Source organism: Anoplopoma fimbria, chromosome 14, assembly GCF_027596085.1.
Source record: "Anoplopoma fimbria isolate UVic2021 breed Golden Eagle Sablefish chromosome 14, Afim_UVic_2022, whole genome shotgun sequence".
Lineage (NCBI taxonomy): Eukaryota > Metazoa > Chordata > Actinopteri > Perciformes > Anoplopomatidae > Anoplopoma > Anoplopoma fimbria.
Window position 1 is genome coordinate 10,326,004 of NC_072462.1, and position 15,937 is coordinate 10,341,940.

General features: G+C 40.9%; 1 protein-coding gene across 1 annotated transcript; it reads left to right on the plus strand.

Annotated features, from left to right (window-relative positions):
* Window positions 1-4,121: 4,121 nt before the first annotated feature.
* lmnb1 (lamin B1) lies at window positions 4,122-15,196 on the plus strand. The gene is made up of 11 exons (XM_054612034.1): window positions 4,122-4,687; window positions 8,324-8,480; window positions 8,748-8,873; window positions 9,319-9,489; window positions 10,324-10,449; window positions 11,622-11,842; window positions 11,929-12,157; window positions 12,573-12,677; window positions 12,893-13,012; window positions 13,249-13,353; window positions 14,228-15,196. The coding sequence occupies exons 1-11, from the start codon at window positions 4,332-4,334 to the stop codon at window positions 14,267-14,269; spliced, it is 1,758 nt and encodes a 585-aa protein (XP_054468009.1). The 5' UTR covers window positions 4,122-4,331; the 3' UTR covers window positions 14,270-15,196.
* Window positions 15,197-15,937: the final 741 nt, after the last annotated feature.

The following is a 15,937-nucleotide window of genomic DNA, read 5'->3' on the forward strand; positions in this document are numbered from 1 at the left end:
TTGGCTGCTGCTGTAGTGACCTCCATCATTACCCGTGCTTCCACAGTGAGTATATTAATGACCAAAAAAAGAAAACAGCTCCAGTGCTGATGTGGAGTAGTCATGTTCTTATCAGTAGCTCAGCATATGTACATGCACAAAGCCATAGATCCACTTTGATGTGCTACTGTACACTGTAGTGTCCTTGTCTGTTTGGAAAACAGCACCTTCAGAAAAAGTACGATTCAATTTGTGGAACAGAGTTATCTTAATAAACTATTTCAAAATCAGTGCATTGTCACACTTGCTGTTTTTTATCTGTAATTTGGCACAATTTCCCAGGACATCAGGAAGATTTACAGAGAAGGTCTGACACATGGGCTTTAGGCGTAAACAAAGACAGGTGTACTTTAGAATAAGGAATGCAAGTCGCATATATGTCTACAAAGACTGTTGGGAATTAAGTCAAAAAAATGCTAGAATAATGCAAGGATATGTCTTTTGTTGTTCTGTATTTCTGTTATTGTCAACAAATCCCATGTGCAGATCAAATCATTGTTTTCTCTCCTTTCCTGTTTTTTGTCAGAATCATTTTTCTAAGAGGCTGAAGTACACCACTACCCCATGCTATACATATCTAAATAGGCTTAAAACATTAATTTCTTCTTTCAGGTGAGTTTTAATTGAAATAACTTGCTAACACACACTATAAATATACCTTATGTTTAGAGTGCATAGAAAAACTTACTGGCACTCACCTGGCAGAAAACATGCTTGCTTTCAGTCCTATTAGAACATGTGTTAGTGGTGTACAACAACAATTGCTTTTTTTAACTTATTTACTTATTTACCATTCTGTGAACACTTTTTTTCTCACCTGTTTTCACAAATGTCGAAATAAAAAATACCTCTGAAAAATAATACACATCATTTCTAACCGTTTACAGATTTTAAAAGAATTAAGAATTTTTGAGAGTTTACACCAGCAAAACCTTCTTTCATCCATCCATTGTCTACCGCTTGTCCAGTCCGGGTGTCGGAGGAAGCAGGCTCAGGGGGGTATTCCAGATGTTCCAGCTTTTCCTGGTGAACCCTGAGGTGTTCCCAGGCCAGACCAGATAAGTAATCAGGTTCAATGGTCATAGTTTTAATGGTCATAATTTATATTTAACTCTTTGGATCTCCATACATAAATGGTGCTGTGCTTTGTGTTCTTAAAATGTCTTATTGTCGCTGAGTTACTTTAGACTCATGTGGAATATTGCACACTGCACGCATGTAAATATACTGTACATTTTTATTTTTATTTGATTGTATAATACGTTTTATTTATTATCTTAATCTGTTTCTCTGTACTTGAGCTGCTGCAACACCCGAATATCCCCCATGGGGATCAATAAAGGAATATCTATCTATAAGGCAAAGCCATATTGTTGTTGAAACTGTAAAATTGTCACAATATTATAATTTCTTGTGCAAAGAAAGTAGGAAATGGGGAATTACAAGTTGTAGTGGAGATATCTTCTCATAATGGGATGGAAGGAAATACCAAAACATCAAGTATCGCGATATTATGCTTTGTGATACTGTATCAATTCTATATAATACTATAAATGTTTTATAGTTTACATAAAGATGATCTTATATAAAACTTTATCTCATTTGCTAAGATATGCGCCCTCTTGGTGTATGTGACCTTTCAAAGAACTGCTATGATGTTGGATGTTACAGGAATTATGATGAGTGCAAATGCAGATTCCGCTGTACAGGTTGCAAACATTTTTTTAATTTACTTATATTTTATGCATATGGTGGTGTATTCTTTACACTAAAACAGATTTCCTAGAAGTTAGATTTTAAAAAAACTCAACATCTTGCTTACAGTAGTGCAATATGTCGCAATATACTGAACCGTAACCCCTTTATCGTGATACGTACCATATCGCTACATTCTTGCCAACACTCATCCCTAATGATAGGTAAGATTGACTTCTCTTGTGGTGCATAGGACAAGAGGAATATCTTTCTGAAGTAATCACATAAATAATCAGACCATCACCTCAGTCTTCCTAAATTAAAAAAGTTAAATTGTGGATGCACACAGGGTTACAAGAATCCTACATTTTGACATTTTTAAGCTATGCTTGTATATAGGCAGCAGAATTTTATAAATAAATGATTACATTGATCAGAAAACATTTAGCGGGGGGGTCTTCAATCAACTCATGGAGATACACAATCCATCAGTGATGTCGTCAGTGGGAGAACTGAAGACACTCTTCAGTCACTTGATGTGATTATTTTTAACAAGGCTGAATGCATGGACAAAAGCTTTAGCACTCCCTGTCATCAGATGCTGAATATTATATTTCATAAGCTTTCCTGTAACAGTCCTGACAGGTTTGATTGGAGGCTAAAGAGAATATGTCTGTGCTGACGACCTGTTTGATAGCTAGTTTGTCTTGGTGACAGTATGACAGTTTTATTGTGTCTGTTTGGCCATTCAGTGATGGTGAGAGAGGTGGAGTCACATGACAGAGTGATGTCAACACTTTCATTTCAGTGTTATTTGAATTACATCTGAAATCTTAGGTAAGAAAAGTGTAGCTTATCTTGCATGTTATTGCAGAAGATCTTAACATTTTGCAAATAATATAGAATTTTAAATGGCAATCCTCTGACATATAAACATATTTGAAGCCCATTAATACATTGAATGTTGCTGTGTTATCACTACAGTGTTGACTGATGCTTCCACACCATTGGCTTGCACTGCTGGGCCAACTCCCATTAAATTGAAGGGCTGACCCATGCTTACACTGCTGTCATATGTGACCTCTTAAATGGCTCTGTGACATGTGGCCTCAGGACTGTGCTGATGTGGATCCCTGACACATAACATGTATTTATTCATTATTAATTATTAATTATTTATATTTTAACATACCTTGCATGTGGACATGCTGGGTTGACCACTGAGGAGAGATGGACTTGCAGCCTGATCACGTTTGGTATGTAGGCTACTTTAACGTTATTCACGGAAGTGATGAACGGTACCACTCCCAACTGATTAACTGTCAAACTCTCTTCTTATCTACCAAGGTCTTTAACATTATATTGTCAAATTGTTTATGCAATTATAATAAGAAATGAAAGAAAGGTGTTAAAAAAGAGAAAGGCTGCATTAAAAGGGAATTAAAAGCAGCAATACAATGTGGATGTGAGTAGAGGGAACGCATTAGGATGATATGAATGAATGTTCAAACAGACTTTTTTTAGTGCTAAAGATTCCAGATGTGAAATCGCTATAACTTAGCACCATAGACATGGAAATATAACATTTTACGTACAAAATTATGTTAACAAATGATTATACCATGGATACAGCCAGATATAAAAAACACTTATACTTTACACATATACTTTATTCAGCCAAACATATACATTTTCACACTTTCCTGATTTTTTTAACATATCTTTTTCGGGTGGCATGGTCTTGACAAGTGTCTCATTTCTTTTCATGTATGCGGAATTTCAACCAAATACTAGAAAGTCTTGTCCATCTCGTTGCCTACAATACAAAGATGTTCCATATTTCAGTTACATCTTTTGTTCATATTTCTCTCTCTGCAGAATAGTTTGTTTGTTTTCTCTAGTTTGTTTTCAGCACTGCCATTAGGCTTTAAGAGAGTCTGTGCACGCCACTGTATACAGCACAAAACCACTTATAAGGATCCAATCCGTAATTGTAATCACTATATTTTCACTGGATCAGCCACTATTTTGTGTTATTATTTATCTCATTATCTTGTCAGCTTAGGTCACAAATTTCTATTTTGTGACCTAATTCTATTATTTTTTTTCTTCCCTCCTTGAACACTTCATTCTTGCCTGATTACAGGCAATAAATGATACAATAAAATGAATTCAAACGCAGCCGTTATCAGAAAAGTCAGGAAGCGCTTGTTGTTAACGCCGGGTCGCTCGGGTTTAGCCGCTGACCCGTGGATGGTCAGCTTGAATGGACCCCGCCTCCACCGGTCAGTTCCAGCATACGTTGGTCACAATCCCAAGCGAACCCAAAAGTTGAAGTTGAGAGCGCATTGCGTCGAGCTACGCCATTGGCTAACGGCACACAACGTAACATATTCAATGAGCCGCCATATTAGGAAGCCAAGCCCCTCTTTCATTCGGATAAGAAAAGACGGAACACATTTCCAGGATAGTTTTCCTGACGTGCTGGTTGTTGCTAAGGGCATCACTCAAAATTGTTGACCCCGCACCTGTACCGTACCTGGCTTTGGTCCGGTCACCGTCCTTCATACGGGTTATTTAGTTATTTATCTTCCACAATGGCGACCGCAGCGGCAACTCCGACCGGGCAGAGAAGCACGTGTGGCAGCGGCACTCCGCTGAGCCCGACCAGGATAACCCGGCTGCAGGAGAAACAACAACTCCGGGACCTCAATGACCGCCTGGCCGTTTACATCGACAAAGTCCGCAGTCTGGAGTCTGAAAACGACGTGCTGCACCTGCAAATTAACGAGAAGGAGGACGTGAGGAGCCGGGAGATAACCGGACTGAAAGCCCTGTACGAGACCGAGCTAGCCGACGCCAGAAGGTGTTTGGATGAGTCCTCCAAGGAGCGGGCCTGGCTGCAGATTGAGCTGGGAAAGATCAGATCCGACCATGAGCAGCTCCAGCAGAAGTAAGCCTTTACCCCTGTGCCCGTGTCACACACCCTGGTACGGGCAGGAGCTTTGCATGATTAGCACAAGGCTACCGTTTCTGTGCTGCTGACTTTGATTTTCGAGCCACTTTTGCAACATTAACGTACGCACGTAAATCTCTGTAGTGACGTAATGTACACCGTCCCGTCAGCGCGTAACTCAAAACCGGCTTATTAAAATCATATTTTGGGGGGTTTACTGTCCCTGTTTTGTAGCTAGTTGGAAGCCAATATTAGATTTAATGTAATTTCAATCAATAACTTAAGTTATACATACTGGTGTAATTAATAAACGGTATTTAAAAACCTGTCTCTCATCCGCCCACCGTTGTCTGTGTTGCTGAAAGAGAACTAATGTCAAACCGGCTTTTAAGATGTACCACGTGTGTTGTTAAACAAATACATGATTAAATAGATTTAACGAAAAAAACAACACAATTCATTTAGGGAAATGTACCTGTGTTTTAACTAGATTGGCAGATAACGTTAGAGTGAGCGTTCTTTGAAGGTGACATGATGCCTTCAGGGTCTCCTGGTGGTAGTAGTATACACAGATTAAAAGTACTTAAGGTATTTTGTGAGGGGAAAATACAAAAATAGGAAATCATGAAGTAGTACACATCATGACTGTGTTGAGGAAATGTGCATTATACAAGTATGTGACGTCGTTCTGATCCAAATAGTGTTTTTTTGTTTTTTTTTAATGCTGGGTTTTGTAGTCATAAAGAACAGCGCCTATTCATAAAACATGAAACATGGGTGTGTTTGTGTGTATTCCCATATATCAGACACAATTTGACAGCTGCAACAGTAACTCACAGCTGCTGACCAAAAGTGAGTGAATAGACAATGTGGAGGCTTTTCTCCTGAGCGTGTGGTGATTAAACTGCAAATTCAGAAATAAATTGTTGTTGTGTTTAGAAAATAGTTTTTTTTTCCCCACCCTAATAAACACAAAGTTGTGTTGAGACGCTTTAAATTGGCACAGACTGCTGTGTTTGAGGCCCACTGTTGTTGCTAAAGGAATGCAGCATAAATACCTTCAAGAGTATACTGAATTGCAGATACATGCGTATTACACATTAGTGCAGTTTGACGCGCGCGTGTGTGTGTGCGTGTGTGTGTGTGTGTGTGTGTGTGTGTGTGTGTGTGTGTGTGTGTGTGTGTGTGTGTGTGTGTGTGTGTCTTTTCTGACAGTCGGACACAGGTGGCAGTAAACCAACTGTTTGAGTCCCTTGGCCTATTGACGTGAGCCATTGGTCCACTTCAACTTGATTTCTAACACGTGTCCTGAATTTGTATTGTGACAATGGAACTGTGTTGTGTATAGTAAACTTTACAGACATTAAAGCTGCAGTCTATACATTTCCCCATGCGGATATCGCATTAAAAGTGACAGGGGGCTCTATGTGGCGACTCTGGAATACAGTGCTGATCAGTGTTCACTGGCTATTACTGTTGACGTGTAACCAATCACATGCTGTGGGGGAGGGGGGCGGGTATAGTGAGAGTACAGAGTGATGACTACAGTCAGAGACTCTCGAATTCATCAGAGCCAAAGGAGCTAATTTTTTCAATTAATTTATTAAATGGTCAAAAAGAAGAAGAAAAAAAAACTCCTGATAAATCCAACAAGCGACTACAGACTCCTACTACAACTGTAGAATATACTAAATAGTCATCTTTCATTGGCTCATCATTAAGAGCCGGTAGTCAAAGCTGCTTCTTCAGTGGGCTTGGTGTGTCTGATCATTGATTTACACGTTAGGCCTCCCTTTAACTGTCTACTTAACGTAACAATGCTAACATTTTGTCTTCTCTGGAAGTATCTGTGGTATTTGGTGTGGTAATACTGAAGCATTCCTGTGAATTGAGAGCCTGTCGGGTCAACGGTTTTACCTCCCTGCTAATGTTTCTCAGTAAAACGTAAAAGAGGAAGCATACCGCTCTGCATTCCACTCATAGTTTGTCCACTTCAGTCCCACCCGCCCATCGTAACCCCTCAGGCATACCATGAGAACATAACTGGCCTCTGTCCCAGCAGAGCTCGTCCAACAGGCCGCTTAACTCACAAACCCACTGACACTGTTGACTTAGTTAGCCCCGGTTCAAGGCTGGGAAACGGATGTCCAACATGTTTTTGAAAGGGAAATATGTGGCATCTCATCTAAATTATTATGGTCAAAAATGTGCAGGAAACACCTTTTTGATGAAGAGCTTATTTATGTAACTGTGGCTCAGTGGTAGAGCAGGAAGGCCCTCCGATCAAAGGTTGTGCGGTTCGATCCCCGGCTCCGGCAGTCCATGTCGGTGTGTCCTTGGGCAAGACACTTGTTGAATGTTAGTTAGAATCCTGATGGGCAGGTGGCACCTTTAGTAGCCTCTCCCATCAGTGTATGAATGGGTGAATGATAACATGTGGCTTTGAGTGGTCGGAAGACTAGAAAAGAGCTATACAAGTACAGTCCATTTACCATATTCAATATATTTATTCAAAAAGAAAAGTTTATTTATATATATTTTTTTTTACCTCGTAGAATCCATGGCAAAAAGTGCATTTTTTTTCCCTTCTGAATAATTAAAACGGGAAAATTCGATAATTGGGCTGATGCAAAGTGAAATTTGATTTGCTGTAAAACATGTGGAATTTAAAATGTTCTACTTCTGAGCTGTTGTTGCCACCAGAGTACGCTGTCTACTTATGTAAAGTTTCTGCCTAACTGGTTCCTGAAGGAGAGTTGACAGGAGGGTTTCTGCTCAACATCCAGATGTGTTGCAGGGCTTATCACTCTGCACTAGTCTGACATCTCACTGGTCAGACTGCATTCTTTTTAGCCGGGTGTACCTAATAAACTGGCCAATGAATGTATGTTTTGCTGCATGGGTTCGCCATGCTGCATAAATGGAGTAAAGCACATTGATCAATGAAGCACACAGGGTTCAGTAATGGTGCAGAAAAAAGCATGTGTATGTGGTCATCAGTTGAGACAAGACAACACTGGAGGACACACTCAACCTGCCTCTTCAGGGAAGTGAGTGTGCAGTATCATACTGTGTCCATCTACCCATGTATGCCTGATGCCTTCTGTGAAGTTGAGGCTCGCAGTGGAACAAATAAATGTGATTTATGTTTTTTATACATTTTGATTTGTGCATCTTGAGTGATAGTCACGATCAATATGGATAAACATTCATATGAATGTTCCCTTTTTCTCAAAGTGACTGTTATGAACTTTTAACTAGTTATGAAACGGTTTCAGTTTCATACTGATGCATCATAAGTAGAAGATTGTATGTATGTATGTATGTATGTATTAAAAAAAAAACAAAAAAAAACATTCAGCTCAGACTCCTGCATGGCCTTCCAGACCCAGTTCATAGCACCGGTGGGAGGCGGAAACACTGACACTATGCTGCTGTAGGTCTAGGCCATATTTTGCAAAAGACGACTGTACAGTGCAAAGGAAAAAGAAAAAAAAAAAAAAGGGAACAAGTCCTTTTTTGGATGTGGCACACCCCCTGTGCTTGGCTTGTCAAATATCTGTTATTGAAACATTGTTACAGTTAATGCAACGGCTATAATGCACTCACCATGTCTTGTCATTCTCCTTCCAGCTACAACAAGAAGGACTCTGAGGCGGCAGGATTCCATGCCAGGCTGAAGGACCTGGATTCTCAGCTGAACTCCAAAGAGGCCATGCTGGCTACGGCGCTGTCCGAGAACAGGGGCCTGGAGGCCACGCTGGCCGACCTGAGAGAACAGCTGCAGGAGGTACAGCATGGCTGTCACTTGAATATGATGTGGCTATTTGTTCATTTGTATCTGTTCCTTTTGTTAAGTAAAGGAGTGATGCAGAGAGATCAATTGTGCTTATTAAAAACAAAAGTATGTTTTACGTCAACAAATGTTATTTGTGATTGCCTCTCAGGTTCTTAGTTTTCTCTGGAGAGCTGTTTCAGACTTTATAGACTTGATGGCCCTTTCCATTCATTGAGACTTCTTTTCAAAGCGTGACCTGTGTTTTTTGTTTGTTGTCAGCTGGATACAGGTCTGGCTCAGGCCAAGAAGCACCTTTCAGAAGAGATGCTGCTGCGTGTTGACTTAGAAAACCGCTGCCAGAGTCTGACGGAGGAAATGGTCTTCCGTAAGAGCATGCAAGAGGAGGTGAGAAAACCAGACTGTCACTGAGGGTATGGCGTAGTTTACTGGTACTGATGCAGAATGGTTGCGTGAGTTATCAGCAGTCTGAATCGGAGCCTGCTGAATGGTGATCATTCTCTTCTTTCTTAGTTTTTGCATGCGGGGAGAGCAAACAGAGTGAAAATCTGGTTTTTGAAAGTTTAAAAGCCAGCAAATATGAATTGAAGCATAATATTTTCTTAGATAAAAACATTAATTTGGGAAATGACATCTATGTTTTTTAATACATCTTTAAATGTTGGACAGTACAACACAGGAGTAATTGTAAGCTGCAACTTATGATAGAAATTTTTCATCACTTTCCCTCCGTTTACTTTTTTATTTTATTTGAGAAACCCTACCAGTGTTGACTTTGGTTAATCATACATGAGAGTACTGTCTGAACACTTGACTGTGTGCTGCGTCACAGGAAGTGAAGGAGGCCCGGCACCGCTACGAGACCCAGCTGGTGGAGGTTGACTCCGGGCGGAAGGTGGAGTATGAATATAAGCTGACTCAGGCCCTGACTGACATGAGGGCTCAGAATGAGGAGCAGATCAAGATCTACAAGGACAGCATGGAGGGCACCTACGTCACCAAAGTATGAACACACACACACACACACACACACACACTGGTACTACACACCTGCTGTGGCAGGAGGAGGAATATGTGAATTTCTTACAGTGAATTTCTCTACAAAGCATCATATACATATCACAATATACTGTGAGGACATATTCTGATCTTGCGAGTGTAATAATACACAAGCTTGATGTCTTCTTCACTCGCACTGAAGAACTGCCAAACTGACTAAATACAGCAGTTTTCTCTCCATTGTACAGATGCAGTTCTGCTAACTGTGTTCTAAGAAGCAAATGCAGCGATGAAAACATCAATGTATTCACTAACTTTTAGTCATTTCTAACAGCTCCCATCAGCTCTCTTCAGTCAGTTTGCAGAACATTTATCTCAAGTGCAGATTTCTCCTGAAACCTCACATTTTTACACAACACGCATTTGTGCAATCCACATCTATGTATGTGATTTAGTAAAACATGAAAAGGAAAAAAAACAAACCTTAAGACAGATGGAGATTACTTGGCAGCAATCAAACCAGAAAAACACAGCTGGTCCCACTGCTTGTAATACTGACACTATAATGAATTGTATAAATGTCAAAATCCACTCGTATGATATTGGTAGTTTGGTGAAAGACCTTTTTAAGTCCTCCTCCTTTCTTTTTTTTTTTTTTTTTTTTTTTTTCCCATGGATGTGAACCTGTAAGTAGAAAGTCAACAAACATTACATGACTAACTTAACTTCCTGCGTGTCAGGAAGTGACTGACTGTTCAGTTCCTCTTTCATGTTGCGATGAGAAGGAAACTGTGTTGATGTTGTTGACTCTCAAACCACCCTGTGTGTCCGTCTCCAGCTGGAGGACCTGCATCGGCTGGCTGAGATGAACGGAGCGTCGACCGGCATGGCCAGGGAGGAGCTCAGGGAGTCCAGCCTGAGGATCGAGAGCCTCACCGCCCAGCTGGCAGGAATGCAGAAGGAGGTAGACCTTTAATTTCACTCATTTTCTTTTTTTTTTTTTCTTTTTTTTTTATCCTTAGCGGTCTTGTTTGATAAAAGCCAGCCACATTTATCTCCTAGTCTCACATCTTTACCTTTTGAGTATGCAGGTAAACCAGTTTGTTTTCAAGTGCAGCTGAGTCTCCACTCTTATCAGAATCTCCTCACAAGGTTGTGGCTGTGGTCGGATATATTGTTCTTGCCATGACGTTGTGTGACATCACAATGTGAGAATCCCACATGTTAAACTGGGCTTCATAGACATTTTTAGTGCTGATTTAACCCTCTTCTAAACCCTATCTAATCCCACTCTGTGAAACACCCTCTTCTGGGTTTTACATCGGTCTGATAGCCACCTTTGTACAATGTTTGGTCCATCATTCCCACAGGGGATTGAAATACCATGTGCATGTGCATTACACAATAGTGTTTAAAATGTGTGCACATAATTCTCAGCTCTACATGCACCGGTGCAGGTACCTGTACAGGGATGCTCCCAACTCTCACATATTGACGCATTTTTAAAAGAAAATCTAATAAATGAAATGAATAAGTGTTTTCCTTCAGAGGGTTGCTGACATTTTCAATGTAATCCTGTTTCGAATGACCCCGACTACAACCATCTATTATTTGAAGTTAATTTGCTGTAGTTTTTGAGGAAAACTAAAGGGAAAAATCATATTAGAACAAATTGATGATTTCCTTGATCTTTTATATTAAAGAAAATGTGCAGTGATCCAGGTTGGATTTATTTTTGTATGATTACATTACATCACAGTCATTTAGCAGACGCTTTTATCCAAAGCGACTTATAATAAGTGTATTCAACGTAGGTATTCAAGAGAATAGTCACCAGAAGCCATAAGTGCATCTCCTTTCTTAAACAAGCATCTAAAAGCATGACGGAAGTATCAAGAAAGGACCAATAAGCCAAATGATGTATTGAAAGAGGTACAATTTCTTTAGCACGTGTAATTTTAAAGCTTGCATGCACTAGTGCATGTACACATAAGTATTTTGAGGCCTGCATGGTTTTCAATCCATGCGACCAATGATTTTTATTGAAGCAGTTATCAAAGCTCTTTAAATGACAGTATAAAGTGAGGTGTCGCTCTGTGACACCTCAGACTCTGACCTCCGTGTCTATATATTCAGACTCGTGGGTGGCGCGATCGTATCGTGGAGCTGGAGGCGGCGTTGGCTCAGGAGAAAGACAAGAGCCGCAAGCTGCTGGCAGACAAAGACCGCGACTTGGCCGAGATCCGGGCCAAGATGCAGCAACAGCTGAACGACTACGAGCAGCTGCTGGACGTCAAGCTGGCGCTGGACATGGAGATCAACGCCTACCGCAAACTTCTGGAGGGAGAAGAAGAAAGGTGAGCAGCCTGAGCGTTTGCAAACAGCGATGGAGTCATTTACATTTCTGACTTACCCGCTGAGCTCTGGTGTTTCCCTCCTCCAGACTGAAGCTGTCTCCCAGCCCCTCCGCTCGCGTCACGGTGTCCCGAGCCTCGTCCAGCAGCCGCAGCGTGCAGACCACTAAGGGGAAGCGGAAGCGTGTCGACGTGGAGGAACAGGAAGCCAGCAGCTCGGTGTCCATCGCGCACACCGCCTCGGCCACGGGACCCGTCTGCGTGGACGAGGTCGACACCGACGGCAAGTTCATCTGCCTCCACAACAATGGAGACGAGGTGAGCTCCGGGGTTCTGAGCTGAGGCAGGATTGTAGTTCCCTAATGTCTACGTGGAGATTAGCTCTAACCTTGTTTATTCTACGATTTGATCTACGGAGCCTGTTCTGTGGTTCATTCCATTCTGTCTATATAGGGGTGCTGAATGTCAGGTCTTACACAGAATTGTATATATATATATATATCTCTCTATCTCTCTATAGATAGAGAGGAAGATCTATCACACACACACACACACACACACATATGTATGAATGACATTGCTACATATATTTAGAATTTATGAATAATCAGATACTACAGACTATATGTAGTCAGGGCCGCCCCTAGTGGAGCTACAGCTGAAAATCTTCTCCATGGAGATCCGGTATAACTGACTGACTTCTTCATTGTGTCCATGACTGTGTCTGTCTCAGGACCAGGCTATGGTCGGTTATGAGATGATTCAGACTATTGGAAATGCCACCGCCACCTACAAGTTCACACCCAAATATGTCCTGAAGGCGGGCCAGAAAGTCATGGTAAGAGTTTGTCTTCAGTTTGATTCTAATCATTTTCTCTTCTATCTGTTCAGGAGTGATATTGTCTCACCAGTGTGGTGCAGCACTAGTCCCTAGTAGTTCCTGTTGTGTCTCAAACATGTGCAAAGTGTTTATATATATATATATCTCCAAATAGAATGTTATGTGATCACTGTGTTTTAATATGAGGAGGACTTTGTTGCCGCTTTGTGCAGGTTTGGGCGTCCGACGCTGGTGTGAGCTCCAAACCTCCCACAGACCTGGTGTGGAAGAACCAGTCCTCCTGGGGTTCAGGGGCGGACCTCCAGGTGGTGCTGATCAACCCTCAGGGAGAGGTGAGGGCACACGCACACACGCACACACACACACACACACACACTCACACTCACACTCACACTCACAATCTCCATCCCTGAACTCTAATCAACCCCTTTAAGTTCAGTCTTCGCCGTTGACTGTCTCCCCATCCATCCTCACCTCTGTTCTATGTAACAAAGTGTACTGCTGATTGTATTCTTGTTGGTGGAGTTTTAATGCTGATCGTGTGTGTGTGTGTGTGTGTGTGTGGCAGGAGGTGGCAAAGAGAACCACAACATACAAGACATCAATAGAAGAGGAGGACGAGGATGAAGATGATAATGGAGTGGAGGCCACTGATGAAGACCTCTTCGAGCAGGTGAGAACATGATCCAGCTTTCCTCAGTTTAAGGGTCGTTCACATGTCTCGTCTAAAACGAGTGGGGAAAACACTAGCTGTGATCTTCATCAATCTATCCAAGGTGCTTGGGGAGGTTGAGCTACCGTCTCGCCTGCCGTTACTTAGCAACCAAAACCTGCGCTCTATGATGATTTATCAGAAACCCTCAGTGACTAAACTAAACAAAGACAACTGGATTTCCTGCAGCATGAATCCCTCACAGCAGCTGTACTGGTGATTTGTCTGTGACTGGCTGACCTTTCAACCCCGAAGTGAAAGGTTGACGTAAATGATATGTTCTATGAGACGGATTGTAAAGCTCCGGATAGTCCTGTACTAAAATGATGGACTTCTCCTCCATTCATTTACCGTAGACTGATATTTACGGAAGAAGGAAAAAATAGATATCTGCCAGTTCTGATTGATTGTTGCTCGTCACATGACACGCGGTGCGCACTGCAGCGTTTCCTTCCACACGTCTACATTCGCTACCCGTTCACAGGTCGTGTTTTTTTGTGCCCTGGATTAAAGGGCGCAAAAAAACCACGACCTGTGAACGGGCGCCTGAGACCAACTAGGGTTTACAAATATGTAACATGTACAGGAAAAGAGCTCGTCTGTGTCACACAGTAAAAATAAAAGATCAAATAGGACTGTAGCTCTGATGCACGGACAGGAAGCTGCCGTTTATCTTCTGACTGTTCCTAAGACGTCAGCTCTGCTTTTAAACCTCCTTGTTGGCGGTGAGGTCATGTGTTTTACTACCTAAGTCCAGGTGAAAGCGTCAGACATGCCAGACATCAGTGTTTGTGGCGTTGTGTTTTTGAATGGCTCCCTGAATGTTTCTATGCAGGGGGACCATCGCACTGCAAAGAGAGGCTGCTCCATCATGTGATCCCTCTGCACCAACCAGCTCCTCTGAGCCCAGCCAGTCTGCTGCCAACTGTAATACTAGAAATATTTTTCTATTTTTTGTAGCGTATTTCAATAAAGAAATGGTTTTATTTCTCATAAAAAAAAAATGCAAAACTGCTTTTGGTAGATGTATTTTCAACTGAAATAGCTAAATAACATGGTGATGAACACGGTTTGTATTTGTAGTTCAGATATTATTATTTTTTAAACCTTGCAGCAAGTAGCTAAACTCAAGGACTGACGTGTCTTTTTAAGAAAACAAGTATGTGCTTTTTAATATGGATTTTAATTGTGTTGTTTTTATTTTATCTTATTATATTATTGATGCAATACTTTAGGCTACAAGAAAAGCCACAGGATGTCGGAGACTTGATTTTAGGAAAGGGGCGGACCAAAACTTACTGTATTATTTACACACAAAAAAGAATGAACAAAATAAGCACTGAAAGGACAAGTGTCAAGACAAGACAAAGTTCATTAAAATTAGACCATATAAAAATACTGCTAATTGACATTCTTCTAGTATCTTTAAAAAATAAGAAATAAAACGCTGTGATTGTTTGATTGTATTCATAAGAGGAAGTCAGAGGACAGTTGAAGTTTGTTAGCAGTAGTTGCGTTCCCTTAAAGCCCCTCTGTGTAGAACTATTCCTAAACAAAAGGATAAAAACTTGTGCCATCAGAGTTATCAGGTTCTCCTCACAGGGGCTGTATGTGACGTCATGCAGCAGATGGTGAGTTTCACTCCACTGACTTTGAGTTGGCGCTGCACCACTAATTGAGAAGTGTTGATTGTATTCTTTACTTTTGATATTTGAAGTGTTTGAAGTACTTTTTTTGTGTTGGTGTGTTACTGTGCATGCTATGGCTGTATTCAACATAGTGTGATTAAACAAGTTTTCTTGTACTTGTTTGTTTTACTTGTGTTTCATTCATCAATGTAGCGGTTCTACTTAGAAGACGGGACAGGACCCTTAAATAACAATTTTACTTTTCACACAGGTTTAGCTAATCTGCAAAATGAAAGAATGTAAACTGGTTACAGATGGCTGCACGAGACAAAGCAGCTGAGATAGCACCTCACTGCACATAATGAGCAAGTGGAGCTGCAATGAATTATGGGATGGGTATTCCAAAACTGCACGTGAATATCCTTTCTCATTTAAAATGATCCGTCCATTTCATCTACTGATAACCTATGTTTAAATAAACATTTTATATTTAGTAAACATAGATATTAAATATCTTGATAGCCTTCTTTTAATCAAATTGGAAAGTGGTTTCACATTGCTCAACATCCTTAATTTGTTAAATTTATATTTCTGAATAAGAGATTTTTTGACATCTGTCTTGGGTTTTTAAAGACACCAAACACTGCTGTTTCTGAAAATGACGTAAACTTTTTAAAGATATGATAAATGACAAGTCTATATCAATAGATATGTGTGCCGTTTTCCCACACTTAATCTAAAATCTGGTTATTTGACTCGGATAGCTCATATTAGCCCTTTTATTAGTATTAAATGTAACTTGTCGCGAGCAGCACCCGAGAGCTCAGTCATGTTTCAGTCTGTGAAGGAGAGAAGCTCCAGCGTTGCCCCTCAGTAAGATACTGTTGTAAAGGCTGTTTGACGCAGAACATAAAGTC

Excerpts from the sequence above, each read along its gene's own strand:
- lmnb1 (XM_054612034.1), top strand. The coding sequence starts at position 4,332 with ATGGCGACCGCAGCGGCAACTCCGACCGGGCAGAGAAGCACGTGTGGC. Across the intron at positions 4,688-8,323 it reads CATGAGCAGCTCCAGCAGAA|CTACAACAAGAAGGACTCTG; the intron begins GTAAGCCTTTAC and ends TTCTCCTTCCAG. Across the intron at positions 13,013-13,248 it reads TGATCAACCCTCAGGGAGAG|GAGGTGGCAAAGAGAACCAC; the intron begins GTGAGGGCACAC and ends TGTGTGTGGCAG.